Source organism: Peromyscus leucopus, chromosome 2, assembly GCF_004664715.2.
Source record: "Peromyscus leucopus breed LL Stock chromosome 2, UCI_PerLeu_2.1, whole genome shotgun sequence".
NCBI lineage: Eukaryota > Metazoa > Chordata > Mammalia > Rodentia > Cricetidae > Peromyscus > Peromyscus leucopus.
Window position 1 is genome coordinate 150,430,532 of NC_051064.1, and position 18,297 is coordinate 150,448,828.

Below are 18,297 nucleotides of genomic sequence, written 5' to 3' on the forward strand. Positions count from 1 at the left end.
GCTGCCCTCCCTCCTTCTGAGGGGTATCACTTCTCAGCTTCCCAAGTCTATGGCTCCTCCTGGACTTCGGAGGGACTTGTGAGAGGCCAGAAGGTCCTCCTTTGCCCAGGAATCTACATCCCTATGGATGAGACTATTTCACACACTCGAACCCCAGCTCCCGTTCTTCGGGACAGAGCAGCACCTCCCAGGCCATTCGGGTCTCTTCACCAGGGGCCACACCCCCTGTCCCCAGTTTCCTCTCCTGCGGACTGGCTTGTTTGTTAGCAGATTTAAGGCTGTCACTGGGGCCCCCTGCAGGGCCTGCTGCTCAACGCCTCCCCTTCCATCCAGGCCAAGAGCCTTCCATGGGGTGAGGTGTGCAGAGCTATGGTTTACAGTAGTTGACTGCTGAATCCCAGGCTGAAGCAGTTAGTTCCTCTCTCAGAGGGGAAATCAGAGGCCACGCACATGCCAAGAAACCTGTAGCTGTTTCTGCCTGGGAGCCTAACTCTTCAGAGATCCCTGGTGGTGACTGGGGCGTGGTCTTTTGTGATCCTGACGGGGCCAGTGGACAGCTGAGTGTTTCTCCACAGCCCTGTGTCTGGGACTTCAGCTATCCCAACAGTGTCTCCTTCTCCTTCCTGCCTGACCTTGCTTGTGTCGGAGAGCAGGGCTTGGTGAGGTTTGGAGTGCCCCCAGGATGGTGGACACCCAACTTCATTGTTGGGGCTCTAGGGGTTGAATCTTGGTCCAGTCTTCCTCCTAATCTGTGCCTTCCCTTCTTTCCCTGCAGGGCAGGCAGGGGACTGTCCCCCTGGGGCCTTCAGGAGCACTTCCAAAGCCACGTGAAGGAGACCCTGCTCCTGTCTCTGGCTGGGAATTCTGGGCCCTGTCCATCAACCACTATAAAACTACTTTGTCTCCAGAGCCTTCCGGGGCTCCAGCACTTTCCCAGGTCCCTGGTGTAAGCTTCCACCCCCTCCCTTGGCCCCTGCAGAACTTCCCGGCCAGTGGTCAATGGCCTTCCCTGCTTAGAACCAGACCATTGGTCCATCCAGTCTTCCCAGGGCTCCTTGTTCACACACAGCCTCGCTGGGCTCTGATTCCTGGTGTCTGCTGACAGTATTTCTATGGGACACTGCAGGAGGTGCCCTGTCCTTGGGCCCTGGTTTTGACCTCTGCTTGACTCCTGTCTTTTGCTCACAAGTTTGTTCTGTTCATGTAGGTCTCAGCTCCAGTGCATTATGGGACACCCCCTTTCATCCTCAGCGCAGAGTCTCAGACCCATTTCAAGGGGTTATTTGCTTGTGGCACTTCCTGTTCTCTGGAACCTTGTTATTCCTCTGTCAGTACCGTGCCCCCCCCCCCAGTGGAATCCCTAACTGCAATTTGGAGGGACACTTGGAACTGAGGGTACCCGAGAGATTGTGTCTAATGGTGAGGGAGTTTCGAGGTCATCCCTGGCTCCCTGCATGTGGGGACAGTCCTATCCTGGTCCTCATGTCTGTCTGCAGTGTGGAGCCCTGGCCTACTAGCTGCCCCTCATGGCCCTTTGCAGCTTGCAGTGGAGCTACTCTTAGCTGAGGAGGCCATGGAAGTGACCTCTTAGACCCCTGGAGCCTGGGAGGAAGAGCCAGTGTTCCTGGAAGCCTTCACACGAATTCTCAACCGGCAGCAGCTGGCCTTCGGGCAGTTTGCTTCCTACATGGGGCTTTTCCTTGGCCAGTTCTCTCCAGCTTTGTGGCTGGTGGGTGAGCCTGCCGTGAAGAGGAAAGGGGGGTAGGCTCCCATCTCTTCTGGCTTAGAGATTGGCAGCTGCCAGATTCCCAGGGGAGTGTGCTGGTCAAGGGGAGGACTTAAGAGTTGGATCGAGGAGAACTTAAATCCCGGCCTGTTCTTGTTAGCCCCGTGGTCTTGGGACAAGCCCCCCAACCCTCTGCCTCAGTGTCCCCACTTGTAGAATGAATCCAGCGGCAGCTACCTCATAGAAGGTTATTATGAGGCCTCGTGGGATAGTACACGTAGAACATTCAGGTCATAGTGCCCAGCACATCACACACATAGCAAACCATGGCAGGTGTAATTAGCACCATCCAAAGGGGGTAGCCGTCCTGCCTCCCCAGGGACATGCTTCTGAGACTTGCCCCCTCATCTAGTAAGTGTCTGCTGGGGACCTGGGCTGGAGACAGGCTGGGAGTGAGAAGCCTGAGGCGGGGTGAAGGCAGAGAGGACAGGCCCTCAAGGCTTTTCCTCAGAGGTGGGTTCTGCTGAGTTGGAGGTCTCCCTGCCTGGCTAGCCTAGTCCTTTCTCAATCACTGTGAGCCCAGACTCTCTTTTGGCTGGGCAGGGTAACTACTGTGGTCCTAGGGAGACTTGACTGGTTCCTGTCTCCGCTCATGGATCTACCTCTACCTTAGAATCCTAGGCTTCTTAGGTTCAGAAGGGAGGAGAGAATAACTTCCATGATTCCCAAAGGCCCACGCTTTCTAAGCTTGCCCCTATGGAGTGGGGATGTTCCAGGGAGCCTGACTGTATTGAACACCCACCCAAGCATCTAATTATCAATCCACAATACCAACCAATTAGCCATCCTGCCATCCACTCATCCATCATCCTTCCATCCGCCAGCTATCTAAAACCTACCTATCCATCTACCATCTATCCATTCTTTACCCTCCATCCGCTTATTCATCTACCCATCCGCCTTCCAGCCGTCTGTCCACCAGCTCTCCATCCGTATACCTGCCACACTGCGTGTCCATCCAGTCATCTACCATCTATACCTACCCATTATCCATCCACCTCTTTCCTTCCGTCTGCCCAGTCCATTCCATTTTCTACCATCTCTCCGCCCACCTGGTCAACACAGATTTCTTGAATATCTTCGACCCAAGTACTGAGCAGTGTATTTGTCTTAATATTCTGGGGGAACCTTTTTTTTTTCTTTTTTTTAAGGTCTCACTATGTAGCTCTGGCTGTTCTAGAACTCATTCTGTAAACCAGGCTGGCCTCAAACTCACAGAGATCCTCCCGCCTCTGCCTCCCGAGTGCTGGGATTAAAGGCGTGCGCCACCTCACCAGGCTTCTAGGGGTCTTGCAGAGGGACTTCTCAGACTATTCCGTCTCTGTAATTCTGTCTCTTTCTCCTGCTCTGTCCCCTCCTCAGTCTTTATCTGCTCTGTCTGGCATCCCTGCCTCTCCCTTGTCCCTTGTCCCTGTCCCTGTCCTCCCATGCCTCCATGCCTTCCACTCCTTGCCTCTTTCTTCCCACCCACCCATTCTCTGCATCTGACTGGAGGTTTCTCCCTGCTTCCCTGGGTCGTCCTCACTCTCCAGGTCCCAGTCACTTAGGGTAAGAGGTCCCCCGCTCCATTCCTCTTCTCCCCTCACTTCAGGACTGCCGCCTGCTTTCTTTTATGAGAGGCCAATGAGGTGATGTCTGGGTTTTGTTAAATGTCATAAATAAATTATTAATTACCTCTTGGGTTACGGTAGCACTGCTCTGGGTCGGCTGAGGGCCTGTGCCGGGGAGGGGGGAGGTTCAGAGATTAGTGAGAACTTCAGTTAGGCTTTTCCTTGCCCAGAAGCCCTGGCCCCAGAATACCTCCACCCTGTGACCCCTCCTGGGTTCTTTTTGCATGACTGAGCTGCACCCAGCATTGGAGTCTCGTGTTTACGATTCTGCATCTCTCCATTGCCCAGGAGGAAGGCTGCAGCATGAAGCTCATTTCACAGATGAGGAAATGGCTAGTGGGGGAGGCTTTAGGGCTCCTGGTCAGGAAGGGGTGTTGGTTTGAAGCTTCTCTGGCCCTCTTCCCTCCTGACCACTAGGTGGCCCTGTTCCCTACTTGGAGATGGGTTGGGGGCTGGAAACAGAAGGAGCCCCTACTCCCTGGGTTCTGGGAAGGATGGTGGACTAAGCTAGATCTCATCATTAGCTGATTTACTCCTGAGACTTTGGAGATGAAAGTCTTGTCCCAGCTCCTGCCTCTGACCCCTTAGTCCTCCTACTCAGTGACTCAGATGACATAACTTCTCCTACTATAGCCCTGTTGGAAAAGCTTCCTGGCGTCTTGTTCTTCCTCAGAGGAGGCAGGGCCTGGAGCCGGCAGGATTTCACCCTGGGTGTAGGTTCCTGGATCTGTCCTCATTTGCCCCCACCCCTCTCTCAGGCTCTGGCAATCCTGATCCAGAGCCGGCCTTAGCCACTTCAGTGGTCCTGGGGTACAGGCCTGAGCTTGGCACACAGGGCCCACTGCTGAAATACTGGGCTCTGGCAGGTCCAAGGCCTGGAGGGCGGAGCTAGGGAGGGCTCCCATCCTGGTATGTTGCCACCTGGCTGTAGGGGGACTGAGATGTGGGCAGGTGACGAGGTCCTCAGAGTCCCATATCTGTAAATGGGGGCATTGCAGAGTTTTCTTGTTTCTTCAGGCAAGGCCTTGCTGTGTGCCCAGGATGTCTTTGAACTTTGACATCACCCTGCCTCGGACTGAGATTAGAGGCCCGTGCCACCACACCTGGCTCAGTGCCACTGCTGTAATTTACTAGTCGGGAAGGGTCACCGGCTCACCCAGCTGCAGCAGGAGAATGCAGGCCTGAGGGACAGGGCGTGGGACCAGCTAACAAGGGGCTGGCGGAGATCAGAAAAGGCTTTGGAAGTTGTGCCTTTGCCCTGCTGGATTCTGTCCCCTGACCCCCACGCTGTCCCACCCCAAGTCCCCGAAAGAGCCCCCCCTGCTTCTCCTCAGGCCTCCTCTGTCTGGGACCACTTAAGAAGTGAGGAGTTACCAAGCTAATGGTCCTAATTATAGCTGACTGGGATCGATGGAGCCTCGGGCCTTGGGGTGGGGCAGGGCTGGTGTTTGAGGGTACCGTCAGACGGGCCAGAAGGGCATTAGGGCAGCCTCTGGGGGCTGGGAATTGGCAGGACAAATTGTTTTATTGTCTGGCTGCCCCCACCCTGGGTCCCCTCACTCCGGAGTAGTGGAATTCTATCTCCCCCACTGGCCACATGCTCGGGTTTTAAAATCTGCCTCTGACCTGCCCCTGGCCGATGGGGCCGTGGGAAGGAAGCCTGAGACTTGGGCGTGGCTGAGGGTGGGGTGGCTTGGACGGTGACTCCCAAGCTTGATTTTAGAAGGCTCCAGACCTGTTGCTGAAGATGGATATGGCCCATTTGGGGAGAGAAGGCTGGAGTGCCAGTGAGGACTAGGTGTGTGGGGTGATGGGTAGGATCCGGTGTCTCAGAGGGTCAGGCCTGAGGTGTCCTCAGGGCTACCAGAAGTGAGGTGGGGACAGGAAGTACCTGCTAGAGAGAGGCGTGGTCAGAGCTGGGTCCCATCCTCCTCTGCCAGCTCTGGAAATTTCCTGGAGGAAGATTTATTTATTTGTTTTTCTTGTTAATTAATCAGGCAGCCTTGGACTGTGGGTTTGTCTTGTGGAGGAAGAGGGGTGCTGTCTATGGACATGGGGTCTCTGTTTGTTCTGGATGAGTTACAGCTAGCCTGGGGGCCCCTCTTGCCCTCTTCTGTATCCACGAGTGATTACAGGCTTCCTTCTAGAACATTCCCAGCAACCTGTGGACCTCTGTCTCCTGCTGGTCAGTCGGGGAACATGTGCTGGGCTGGCTTCCTAAGTCTGGGGATTCCCCTGCTGGGTGGAGACAGAGGACTGCCCAGCGGAGGCAGGAGGGAGAAGGGCCCCCTTGAGATTGCATCAGCCTGGAGCCTGTTACATAACTGGTGTGGAGCACTCCCAGGGGATGAGGTGCTTCTGCTTGGGTGGGTGTCTGGGATGCTGCGAGAGCACACAGGTGTGGATGGGTATCCCGCTGGCCACTCTGGCCTGGCCTCCTGCCATCCTCGGCGTTATTGCCAAGATTCCTTTACTCCAAGATGACACTGAGGGCCTCTCTGTAGATTTTTCCTGCCTCTGGCTCAGAGGAACAGGATGTATTACTTCCGGCATCACCTGGTCTCAGCTTGGGTTCCTGGCCCACGTAAGCTCAGGTCAGGATTGGCCCACTACCCCCTGTGCTGTGCTCTGGAGTCCCGCCAAGACCACAGTAGCTGCACCCCCACAGGGACCCCGCCTCGGCAGTGCCCCCCCTGTAGGTTGGCATGTACTGCAGTGGTCCTCCAAGGATGACCTGCATTTGGACTATATTCAGGCCGCCTCCTTGTAGCAACTCCCAGTCCTGCCTTGAGTCTGCCTCCTCCTCTCTCTGTATTTACTGCCTGCTCTTCTGGGTTCCACTCTTACAACAGGGAGGGGCTGGAGCCTTGGCACACTCTGTCCCTGTCCTGGAGACTCCGGGGAGCTGTGTTGGCAGGCAGGGCTTGTCCCTTGGATGGGGTCCTAGTGCTGAGGGGTACCTTGCCCCCAGATTGCCTTCTGAGAGTGGGATGTGTGTGACTGAAGTTAGCCACCATGTATAGGGAACCAGACAGACCCAGTGGGAACCTGTCTTCCACGGGGCTCTGGGGTTCAAGTTAGCAAAGGCTGGCCCGTGGACTTGTGTGGGACCTGAGAGAAGGATGTTGCCTCTCTGTGCACACATACAAGGCCCAGACTCCTCTCTACTCCTCTGGCCACCCCTAGCTACTCATTGTGTGTAGAACATGAGGTCGGGAGCAGAAGGGGCCCGCCAGGGCACCCAGGCTAGGGGCTGGGGAAGTAGGCTTGCTCGCGGTCTTGGAGCTATTTTATTCTGGGAGCTTCCTTTGTCCCTCTGGGGGGCCATCTCTCTGTCCTTTGCCCTTCTGGGTGGCTCTCTCTCTCTCTCTCTCTCTCTCTCTCTGTCTCTCTCTCTCTCTCTCTCTCTCTCCTTTGCCCCTCTGGGTGGCCATCTCTCTGTCCTTTGCCCTTCTGGGTCTCTCTCTCTCTCTCCTTTGCCCTTCTGGGTGGCCATCTCTCTACTCTGGGTGGTTTAGTTCTTGCTACCATGTCCTTCAGATGACCTTTAACACCTCACCTCTGAGGTCATATCTGGTGAATGGGAATATTGGCTTAACTGGGTTTCCCCAGTGGGTAGGAACCAGGCTCCAGCTCACCATGTCTCTCCAGTACAGAAGTCCCTTTTAGGTTAAAGGTGAGCTGGGGCCAACTTAACCTTTCTCCTTTTGGGATGACATGAGCCAGTAGCCACCTTTTAAATGACCCCAGACCCTAAGCCCACCCTGCTCCCTCTTGGCCTTTAATTTTAAAAAGTTGTGTATGTGGTGTGTACACCTGAGTGTGTAGGTGTGTGCACAGGTGGAAGCCGGAGGAAGACAGAGAGGCTTTCTCTACCACACTCTGCCTTGTTACCTTCAGCCAGGATTTCTTGCTGGACCATAGTTCTCCCAGTTTGGCTAGATGGGGTGGTTAGCAAGCTCTCCCCATTGTTGGGGTTCTGGGCACGCTCAGCCATGTCTGGCTTTTGGCCTTTAATTCTTGAAGACAGTGAGGGATTTGGGACTCACAGGCAATTTCTGGAAAAGCCACATGCAGAATGGGCTTAGCATCCTGCTATCCCTGTGCATCTAGGTTGGTCATGTGTCTCAATTCCCTGCACAGGGCTGGGCAGGGGAAGCAGTGTAGTCTTGAATCCCACATTAAGAGGGAGCCTATCACGTCTTTGGGATGGGACCGGGTCCTTTCTTGTATTGCATTCACCAGGCATATCTCAGATATACTTGAACTTCTGGAGGTAAGGCTAGGCCTTACTCAGCCTGGCCTCTCTATTGGGCCCCAGCCTTCCCCAGACCAGAGAGCAATGATGACTCGGATGTCCCATGAGGCCACTTCTCTCCCAGGTCAGTAGGGACACCAGACTAGACCCTAGCTTTTGCTTATGGGTTCAGGAGTAGGTGATTATTGTCTCCTCCTCCTCTCTCCTCTTCCTCTTCTTCTTCTTCTTCTTCTTCTTCTTCTTCTTCTTCTTCTTCTTCTTTAGTTTTTTGAGACAGGGTTTCTCTGTGTAGTTTTGGCGCCTTTCCTGGAACTCACTCTGTAGCCCAGGCTGGCCTCGAACTCACAGAGATCTGCCTGGCTCTGCCTCCTGAGTGCTGGGATTAAAGGTGTGCGTCACCACTGGGCCTTAAGGAAGGAAGGGTCAGAGAGGGGAGGTGACCTGTGCCACCCACTAGGTAGATATGACAGTTGTCACTTGGCCTAGGACTCTGGTTGCATGGCTGTGATCTGGCATCGTTGGATCTGAGTGGTGTGGGGAATCCCATGACCTTTGGTTCTGTGTTCCTGGTTCTGGCTAAAACTGAAGATGACCCCTCTCCCTTCCAACCCCTGCAGAAGAAGATGATGGTGGCCTTGAAGGCTTCGAGGATTTCTTCCCTGCAGAGCCCGTGAGCCTTCCCAAGAAGAAGCCTAAGAAACTGAAAGAGAGCAAGTCCAAAGGCAAGAGGAAGAAGAAGGAGGTGAGGCGCGTGGGGTGCGGTGGGCTCGACCTTGTGTTTTCGTGATGACTTGTGGAGGAGTCATGCAGAAGTCCCCCAAGATGGAAATGGCATGTTCTGCTTCTTAAGATGGTTGGAGGGTCAGCTGTCCTGCCCTGAGCGGGAACACCAGGATGCTCTTTCTCACTGGTTGGAGTCTCAGCCTGGCCCTTGGCAGTGCCGCAGTCTGCCCTCTCTCTGGCTGCTCTGTAGGAGCCTCTGTCTCTCAGTGAATCCTACTGAGTGCAGAGAAAGTCAGTTCTGGTTCTGATGGCTCTGTATTCGAGATGCTGGGACTCTCTCTGTCCACATTATCCAGAGGAGGAAGTGGAGGATGGGGAGCGGGCCCTGTGCTTGGAGCCTCCCCGTTGATAGCAGTGTTGGGAACCAGCTCCCTTGACATGAGCCTCAGAATCTCCTATGGCAGCCACTGCCTCCTCCTGATAACAGCCCTTGGCCCTGCAGATCTGTCCAGGGCAGGGCAGTGGATAGGTTCTGGGAGGCCCTGGGACCCAGGTCCCCAGACTTCCTGCTTGAGGCTGTGAGGTCTCACTCTGGTGTCACTGTTCTCAGCTTTGGGTCCTGGACCTCATGGCAGGGGACGGGGGCCACCTCTACTTCTCTACTTGCTCTCTAGTGTCAGGCCATGCTCTGGGACCATCCACTTGCCCAGCCGGCTTCCCAGGGGTGGGGTGGGTGGAGAGCTTTCGTTCTAAGCAGGACTGGTTTTTTTCTCGATCCTTCCTGGGCACAGGATTGACACCACTCTGGCTAGGAAGGAGGCTAGAGGTAGGGAAGGTGTGGAGCTGTAGGGCTGGTGGGGGCGGGGGTCTGGTGGCCTCCTAGGAAGGCTGTTTTTTTTTTTTTTTTTTTGTCTCTTCCTGGGACTACAGTCACAGTGAGGATGTTTGTTGTTCTCTGTACTGCCTTCCTCTGGTTCTGTCAGGCTCTTCCTCTGGCCGTCCGGCCGGCCGTGTTTTTTTCCTCCGCCTTATTAATCTCTCCTCTCCATGTCTTCTCCCTCCCCTTCCTCATTTCCCTCCTCCTCTCTTCCATTCCCTCCTTTGCTCCTGCCGTCTCTCCTTGAGATGCAATGCTGCTTCTTTAAAAGGATTTCCAGATGCTGAGCACCAGAGGTGACCCTTGGGCCAGGGGTGCTCTCTCCCCTTTATTCCCGCCCCCCAGAGCTTGGCTCTCACCAGCTGCAGGATCTGGGGTGGGGATGGCAGTCTATAGCGTGCTATTTACAAAGAGGAGGATCTGTCTGCCCACCCACCCACCCTGCAGCCCTAGATCACGGTGTGGGAATCTCCTTCCTCCCCAACCCCACCACCGCATCCCCCACCAGGTGACTCTGAGGCGCAGAGGGGGCCGGAGCAGGTGGGCTCTAAGCAGTGGTTTGGGCGGGCGGGGCGGGGGGGGGGGACACACAGGCAAGCAGCAAGCCGTGGATTCTGATTTACATAAAATAACCGGGCTGCAGCCGGAACCTGAGCATATGTAGATGAAGCTCCCTGTCAGACCGGAGCGCAGGAGGGAGAACTGATTTCAACCTGTACTGCAGCGGTTGCCATAGCAACCAATTATTCAGTGCTAAATTATAACTGTTTATAACACTGGTGAATGGGAAGGCTCACATTTCATTCTTTCTTTTTCCCTCTCAGTCTTGAAGGACCCCAAGTCGAGAATGACCAACTCCCCGAGTTCTTCCTTTGAGTCTAAACGCTCTCTTTTTCAGGAGATGGGATGTGTGTGCTGGGGATAGAAGGGGAAAGAGAGCAAGCCAGGAGGCCTGGACTCAGAAACCGTGGCGTGGGGAAGGAAGCAGGGTGGTGTCGCTGCCCACCTGGGGTCCCCTCCAGCTGTGGCTGGCGCGCCGTGTCCTCAGCAGGCGAAGGGGCTCCGAGCAGAGACCCCTCTTTGCCCTCAATCTGGGTGTGGCATCTGAGGAGCTTTGCATGTGTCTCCTAAGGTTCTCCTCACACCACTCGTGCCCCGCGTACAGTCACACCCAGGGTTGTTTTCACCAAGGGCAACGCCAAGGTTAAAGACCCGGCTGCCATTCTGATTTTCACAGCCTGTTATGTGCTTTGGTTTCTCTCAGAACTCAGGACCGAGGTTGGTTTGTGGCATTTATTAGACTTACTGGTCTGTGTCTCCTTCCCGAATGGGGTGTGGCCCACCTCCTCATCTCCTGGCACGTTTCTTTAAGACAGGGTCTCACTAGATGGCCTGGAATTTGGTATATAAACTGACCTCAAACTCAGAATTCCACTTGCCTTTGCTTCCTGGGTGTTGGGATCAAAGGTGTGCAACCCTGGTAAGTCCTGAGACACTGAGTGGTCCCTCTTCGTCTGGTTCTTGGCCAGTTTTACCCCTTCTCTCTAGTGACGTTGCTGCCCCCAGGTCTGCCCCTCCGTGGATGCATTTCAGATCCAGCTGTAGCGTTTCCCCGCCCCCCCATCATCTTTTCTGTTAGGCAGGATGTTTTTATGACGTGTGTCGGGGGAGGAGGGGCCCAGTGGTGGAAGTGTGGGAACAGCTGGTGCAAGTTCTGCTGGGATGCAGACTCATTCCGCCCGCCCATACCGCACCACGCGTGAGGGCACGGGTGTGGGGCGGCCCAGGCTCTGCTGGCTTTATTTGGAGAAGAGAGATGGGCTGAGGGCTAGGGGCTGGAGGTCGGTCTTCTCTCCCCATGGGTGGAATAAGAGGTGGATGTCCGGCCTATGCTTTGGTGGAGGGCTGGAGGAAAGGGGCGCCAAGCCCGAGACCCACCCTGCCAGGGCTCCATCTCAGTCCACTGCCCTCTCCAGCTCTGGAGTGCACCTTGGCTGAATCCTCCTATCCAGGCCAGGCTTTCAGCTTCAGCCAAGCCCCGCCCCCTATCAGTGCTGTGCACAGGCGGCCGCTGCTTCTGCCAGACGCTGCAGTCTGCTGGAGGCGCCTTCCTGCCTCCCTCTGTGCTGGCCACTCCTCATTTCTCCTGAACCCCGGATATGGCTGTGTCTTCTTCCCAGGGGATGCTCTGGCCAGCTACCAGGCAGAGTCATGTTGTCTACTTATACTGTCACCCAGCTGCCCGTGACCCATGTGGCGGGCTTTGGTCCTTTCCCGTGGAAAGAAGTGGGACAGGACCTATGCTACCTCTGCTAGATCTCTGCTTCCCAAGCAGAGGCATCCGCGTTTTGGGGTGTTGTCCCCGGGAAAAGCCTCTGCCTGAGTGTGGTCCAGTTGTATCAGGAGTGAAGGGCATCGTGGTTCTGAATGCAGACTGCTCTGGCCTACCCATGTGTTCCCTGCCAGTACACAAGTGGCTCTCCTGCCCTCCCAGTCTCTGAGCATGGCATCTCCACTTCAGGGCCTCCATGTGCATGCTCCCCCGGTTCCTCTCATCCTGGCATGGATGAGAGAATTGGAGGTTCAGGTTGTTACAATGACTTGCACATGTTCCAGGCTAGCAAGGACCCACAGGCAGGCCATGTGAGCATCTACCCTGGGTCTTTCGGCCTCTGCTGTGGTGGGGAGCATGGGTTTCCTTCCCTAGGGCAGGCTGCAGCTGCTGTCTGTGGTGCTGAAGTGTCTGGTGCCCTCTATCCCTCTCTAGACTCCTTTTGGGGAGAAGGCTGGGGCTCTAGATCTCTTGGACACTGGTCTCTGTCACCTGGGGGAAGGGGATGTCCCATCTGACTCCCACTTTTCCATGACAGCCTGGGAACTGTGGCTTTAGGGTCCCATGTCACTGCTAGCTGTGGGAGCTGGGAACTGTCCCTTGGCTGAAGACCAGAGTCAGTATTCTGGGAGAGCCAGGGGGCCTTGGCAGGGCGCTGATGTGGTGACTGGTTAGCAGGTGACAGGTTCGAGAGCAGGGCCCCTAGAGGGGAGGTTGAGCTGAGCTTCCAGGAAGATATGGGTGGTGTCTTCCCAGGGGGACTGCACGGAGAAGCCCCTTCAGTGACATGTCCAACCTCAGCTGAGTGACTGGGAAAGGCAAGAGAATGTTGAGGGGCCCCCGAGATTCTCCAGACAGACCCTGCTGCCCCTCCTTCCCTGTCTCCCGTCATCTCCTTCCCTCTCTTCTGCTCTCTTCTCCTTCCCTCTCCCCAGATGCTGTTCACAGTGCATACCCTGCATTTCTGACTCTCCCCATCTCTTCTCATGCCTGTCTTTGCTCACCTTGAAAATACCTCACAGCAGTCACAAAGGTGACAAGCCCTGAGCTGGTAATTGTAGTGGCAGTGACAACCCACGTAAGACCCTCCAAGTCACAGGCAAACTGTTTCCTTCCAGGGACAGTGTCTCTCTGGTGGGCCTGCTATGACCGTAGACACCCTCATCTCCATATAAATGGGCCATTTTCTGCTTGTACAGACAGGAAACAAAATCAAGGAGTCGATCTTAAGAGCTGCCTAATTTACCTTTTCTACCATTGAGATGGAGTGGCCATCCTGGAGACAGGCTTGTACCGTGGTGGCCTCTGGAGAGCTGGTCCTCAGTGTGCTCATTCACGGCTGGCTTCACCAGGAGGAAGGGTACAGGGTGGGTGCTAGTGGATGGATCCGCTCCCGTTTGGTGCTTTTCCTGCACACTTTGGTTTTCTACGCTGGTCATCATGGCCTCTACCAGGAGTTCCTGGAGGGCAGTGCCATGGTGCTTCCAAAATCCATTACGACCAAAGCAGAAGCTGAGCTTGCCCTGGGCTAGCCACACCACACTTCACCTGCCTGGGGAATCCTGGTTTCAGTCACCTCTGTTCATGCTTGCTTATCAGCACACCATGGATGAAGAGAGATGGTGGCCGAGTAACTTATCCAGGTCTTTGGCGTTCTGGGGTGTCTGGCACCCTCACCGTTCTCCTTTGTCTTCCAGGGGAGCAACGATGAACTGTCGGAAAATGAGGAGGATCTGGAAGAGAAGTCGGAGAGCGAAGGTAGCGATTACTCCCCGACCAAGAAGAAGAAGAAGAAACTGAAGGAGAAGAAGGAGAAGAAAGCCAAGCGGAAAAAGAGGGATGAGGACGAGGATGACAATGGCGATGGGTGCTTGAAGGTAATTACCGGGGCCAGGGCGGGGCAGGAGGACGGAGAGCCTCAGAGCCTGAGCCAGGCAGGCCGGGGCAGGAGGACGGAGAGCCTCAGAGCCTGAGCCAGGCAGGCCACCCAGCGCTCTGTGCACATACACGTGACGTCTCAGCTTCTGAGAACGCAGGGAGAACTTGGGAGTCTGTGGCCGCAATGGTGCGCTGTCTTGTTGACGGATTGGGGCTGCTCTCGGCAACAGCTTGCCCGCCCGAGCACGCAGCTGTTTCTGGAAAGAATGATACATAGTGTGAGCTCAAGTTTGGTGTCGGGAACCTCTTGCCTGGAGCAATTTGGGGAAATAAAACAACAAACGAAGTGTTTGCCACAAGCATCTGCCGGACAGCCCCGAGTGGCCAGCTCTGCCTGGGTACTTGGCGCACTCTGTAGTTCTGCCCACGTGGGCAATTCCTCCAGTCTCTCGGTGAACTTGGAGCTGCATGGCCGTGGCCGTGGCGGGCCTGGCTGTCCTTTTGGCATGAGCATCTTTGTGACAAAGCAAGTCAGGGCAACCCAGTTGAACTGAGGCCATCCCCTGGGCTGTGAGGAATGGGTGGGTGACCTCACGTCATCAGGAATAGTTTGTGAGCTACGACATGGCACCATAAACATCAACAGTCGCTGCTGGGCAGCAGATTGCTAAGAATGATTGAAGACTGGAGTGCTTAAGGAGCAGTTCTTCCTTGGGGGTGTCCTGACACCCAGTATGATCCCATTAGTCACCCGTGGGTGTGCTGGGATTCAGCTGTGACTGGAGTATCCTTGGGGACAGTTTTGAGAAATTAACTCCAGGGGCTGTTGAGGATTACCAGTCGAGGACATCATCACCTGCTTGTTTCTGTGCTCCTCGGAGGTGCCATCAGGAATGGCAGGAGGGGGCAGGTTGGCCACGGGAGGGCGTCCCCCATGGAACCATCTCTGAGCTGTTGTGGAACCGGGTTCCTAAGCCCTTTTGCTTTGCGAGCCATTTCTGGGACATAGGTAACTGGGGACTCAGGGAAGGTTTGTGCACCAGCTGGGTGGCCTTCCACTGCAGGGGCCGAAAGTCAGCTTCCAAGGGGACTTGAGGGGCCAGGGCAGACGGTTCTGTGTGGCATTCACTGGTGTCCCCAAGGCTGTAAATGTTTCTTTCTCTGCTTCTGTGGATGGGGGTCTGTGTCGCCTGGCTGCTCAGAAAGGCCAGGGATTGTGGCAGAGACTGCATGCTGACGGGCTTAACAGGTGAGGGCATAGGAGAGGGAGGGCATGGGAGAGGGGGGTGTCCGGGTTCTGTGATGACAGTCACTAGAACATTCACCCTTTACCAAGCTCCTGTGCTAATTCTCTATGAGGCAGAATGAGGAAACTGAGGCAGGAGAGTGAACTAACTTGTCTACCTCTCACTGCTGGGATCGGGGAGAGCCATGGTTAGAACTGACCCAGAGCAAGGCTGGAGGATGGCTCAGCGGTTAAGAGCACTGGCTGCTCTTCCAGAGGACCTGAGTTCAATTCCCAGCAACCACATGGTGGCTAAAAACTGTGACTCCAGTGTGTGTGTGTGTGTGTGTGTGTGTGTGTGTGTGTGTGTGTGTGTGTGTCAACCTGATGCTCTCTTCTGGCCTTGACTGGCACCGGGTATACATGTGGTGCACAGACATACATGTAGGCAGAACATTGATATACATAAAAAGAAATACATTAGAAATAGCTGGGTGTAGTAGCAAATGCCCTTAATCCCAGTAGAGGCAGGAGGATCTTTGTGAGTGCTAGACCAACCTGGTCTACAGAGCGAGTTCCAGAACATCCAGGGCTGCATAGAGAGACCCTCTCTCAAATTAAAAAAAAGTGAATTTCTCCACAGCCAGCCAGCCCGTCATCCCACACCACTAGGCCATCTTGTCCTCTAGCTCTCTGACCCCTGGGATAGCCCTGTTGAACACTCACAGGAGGCCTTCGGGATGTCACACACTCCCTTAGCACCACATCCGGGAGGTGGCTGAGGGCCTCTTCCAGCACTGCCCTTTGGTGGGCCCCCACTTCATCCCGTCACTCTGTCCCGGCCTGCCCCCCGCCCCCCAGCTGTCCGCCTCCACTCTGGAGAAACGTGTGTGACCTTTCCCCAGTCTCAACATTAAAACTCACGGCATCCCGTGAGCTGGCGTCTGAGACATGCCACTGGTGGAGTTGGCGGGATAGGTGGGTGTGGCATTCCACTGTCTCAGTGGTAGGTGAGAGTTGTTCTTCGGTTGCCTCTCCCCCCTTTCTCAGAGGAAGGGGGCAGGTCAGAAGGCTCTGCCCCTGATCCTACTCTGGGACCCCATATCTCTGCAGGAGCCCAAGTCCTCGGGACAGCTCATGGCTGAGTGGGGCCTTGATGATGTCGACTACCTGTTCTCAGAGGAAGACTACCATACGCTGACCAACTACAAGGCCTTCAGCCAGTTCCTCCGGTGGGCCAGGGGCTGGCTGCTGTGGCTGGGGGGCCATGGGGGTTGTGCTTGCCTGGGGCACCGAGTCAGGGGACGTGGACAGAGAGGCCGCCGGGCTCCTTAGTGGATGAGGACTGTAAGAGCAGCCACGGACCTGGGGAGGGCTTGAGGTCAGGACCCCTACATTTTAACGTAGCAGATGGTTGGGCCTACTTCCCTCACGGGCCCTGTCCTGGGTCCTTCTGTGGGGATGGCCTGCTGCAGGCCCCTCTCTGGTCTGCAGCCCAGACAGAAACATGCAGGAGTCAGGAGTGTGCTGGGGTGTGCTCTGGTCCCATCTCTGCCCTTTCGCTGTCCCACTTCCTGCCAGTTTCTCTACCAGGACTGTGGGGTTGGCTACACCTCACAGGTGTGAGAGAAAGGGTGGCCACTCCCTCATCTTCCTGTATTTCTCCCACAGGCCGCTCATTGCCAAGAAGAACCCGAAGATTCCCATGTCCAAAATGATGACTGTCTTGGGGGCCAAGTGGCGAGAATTCAGCGCCAACAACCCATTTAAGGGTAGCTCAGCAGCAGCAGCTGCGGCGGCTGTGGCCGCAGCTGTGGAGACGGTGACCATCGCTCCTCCACTGGCCATCAGTCCCCAGCAGGTGCCCCAGCCTCTGCCCATCCGCAAGGCCAAGACCAAAGAAGGCAAAGGTAAGGCTGTGGGTGAGTGGCCACTGAGTCATGTCTGCAGATCTGCGCCCACCCCGATCCCACAGGTCAGCTAGGGGCTCTCTTCATGGAGGACCCAGTGTTTTACATGACCTCAGGCTGACGCCCCTTTTCAAAGCTTCTGTTCTGTCTCCTGCAGGGGAGGGTGGGAAGCTGAGGAGTTGTGAGTGGACCTTTGGGAGTTAACATCTGCCCAACTACCCTCACACTGTGCCGTGGAGTGGTGTTCCATGGCATGAGCTTATTTCAGCCCGCCTCAACTCTTAGTGGCATGGAGGTGGGGGTCCACAGAATGGAGTAGTTCCAGCCTTGGACTTACAGAAGTTTGAGGCAGTTTGGGTTAGCCTGCTGACCCTCCCATGTGAGCACCTCCTCCATCAGGGTCTTTTTGTGTCAAGTCCCTGTTCAGGGACCTCACAGGACTGAGTATGACCAGGGCTGGAAGGACATCAAAAGGCCAAGGTCCAGCTGGGTGGGTTGGCACAGGCCTTTAATCCCAGCACTGAGAGGCAGAGCCAGGCAGATCTCTGTAAGTTTGAGGCCAGCCTGGGCTACAGAGCGAGATCCAGGACAGGTACCAAAGCTACACAGAGAAACCCTGTCTCGAAAAAACCAAAACCAACCAAACAAACAAAAGAGCCAGGTCCAGTCTGACTCCATGCAGATGGACTGGGGTGGAGGACAAGCAGGGACTTCTGCTTCGGAGGGACCAGGCTGCAACCTGGGGGGATGTTCTGGCGTCTGAGAGGCTGGGGACATTGACCTACAGTGGGAACATTAACTCCTCTGTATTCCGTGTTTTGGGATTTGATGGGCTGAGAGGAGCCTAGGGACCCCATGTGTTTTGGTGTCTGGGACAATTGTGTGTGGAGTATTGTGCCTGGCACCTCTGTTTTATGTCTCAGGTGTCTGATGGGTGAGTGCCATGGGCTGCCCGATTCATCTTCTCCTGCCCCATCTCTGCGCAACCCCCATTTCCTATTTTCTCACTTCCACCTGCCCAGGAGCTACTGCCAAACTGTTGATTCCCTGAGCTGCCTATTCGAGCTCAAGAGATTGAAATAGCTTTTCTGTGGCATGCCCTGGGTGCAGCTGGGCCCCATATTCATGTCCTTGTGTGTGGTGTAGCCATAGGAGAACCGGGCAAAGCTACCTAGCAAGGGTGTGAATCTATCACCATGTCCCATGCCTTCTTCTGGCAGCAGGATGGGCTGCTGGGGTGGGGACGGGGTCATTATTCCCTAGGTGCCTAATCGCTGTGTGGCCAACTTCACACAGCCTTTAGCCCAGGGTGACAGGAAAGTTGGGGGTAGCCATGGAAGTGCCTGGAGCCCATGGTGTGGGAGGCTGGCGGCCTGGCTTTGGGTACCAGGATGACTCTCTAGGGATCCAGGCATGGATCACAGGTGGGCAGTGTTGCTCCAGCGGCCCACCCTGCTGGTACAGAAGCCGCGGGGCTCCTTGGAAGCAAGTCAGTTGGATAGTGTCGAGGCTGTTCCTGAGTTGGTAGGCATTTCTAAGCGTCCATAGCAGATGACCAGCACGGTGTCCAAGACAGCCAGACTTGAGTCAGGTTTGTCTCCTCATTACTTCCCATGTAGCCTGAGCAAGAGCTTCGCCTCTCAGACCCCCTGTTTTCTCACCAGAAAAGGAGTGGTGGTACACGTGACGTGAGCCATT

General features: G+C 55.5%; 1 protein-coding gene across 9 annotated transcripts in view; it reads left to right on the plus strand.

Moving 5' to 3' along the window:
- The window catches only part of Chd5 (chromodomain helicase DNA binding protein 5), a 51,373-nt gene that overhangs the window by 800 nt on the left and 32,276 nt on the right, over positions 1-18,297 (plus strand). For 8 of the 9 annotated variants that reach the window (XM_037203236.1, XM_037203238.1, XM_028883064.2 and 5 more), the window contains exons 2-5: positions 8,272-8,396; positions 13,284-13,463; positions 15,803-15,921; positions 16,361-16,599. In XM_037203236.1, coding sequence (XP_037059131.1) covers positions 8,272-8,396; positions 13,284-13,463; positions 15,803-15,921; positions 16,361-16,599 — 663 coding nt within the window. Of the gene's footprint in view, positions 1-1,827; positions 2,138-8,271; positions 8,397-13,283; positions 13,464-15,802; positions 15,922-16,360; positions 16,600-18,297 lie in introns of those variants that run through there. The other variant, XM_037203239.1, reaches the window with a different exon arrangement.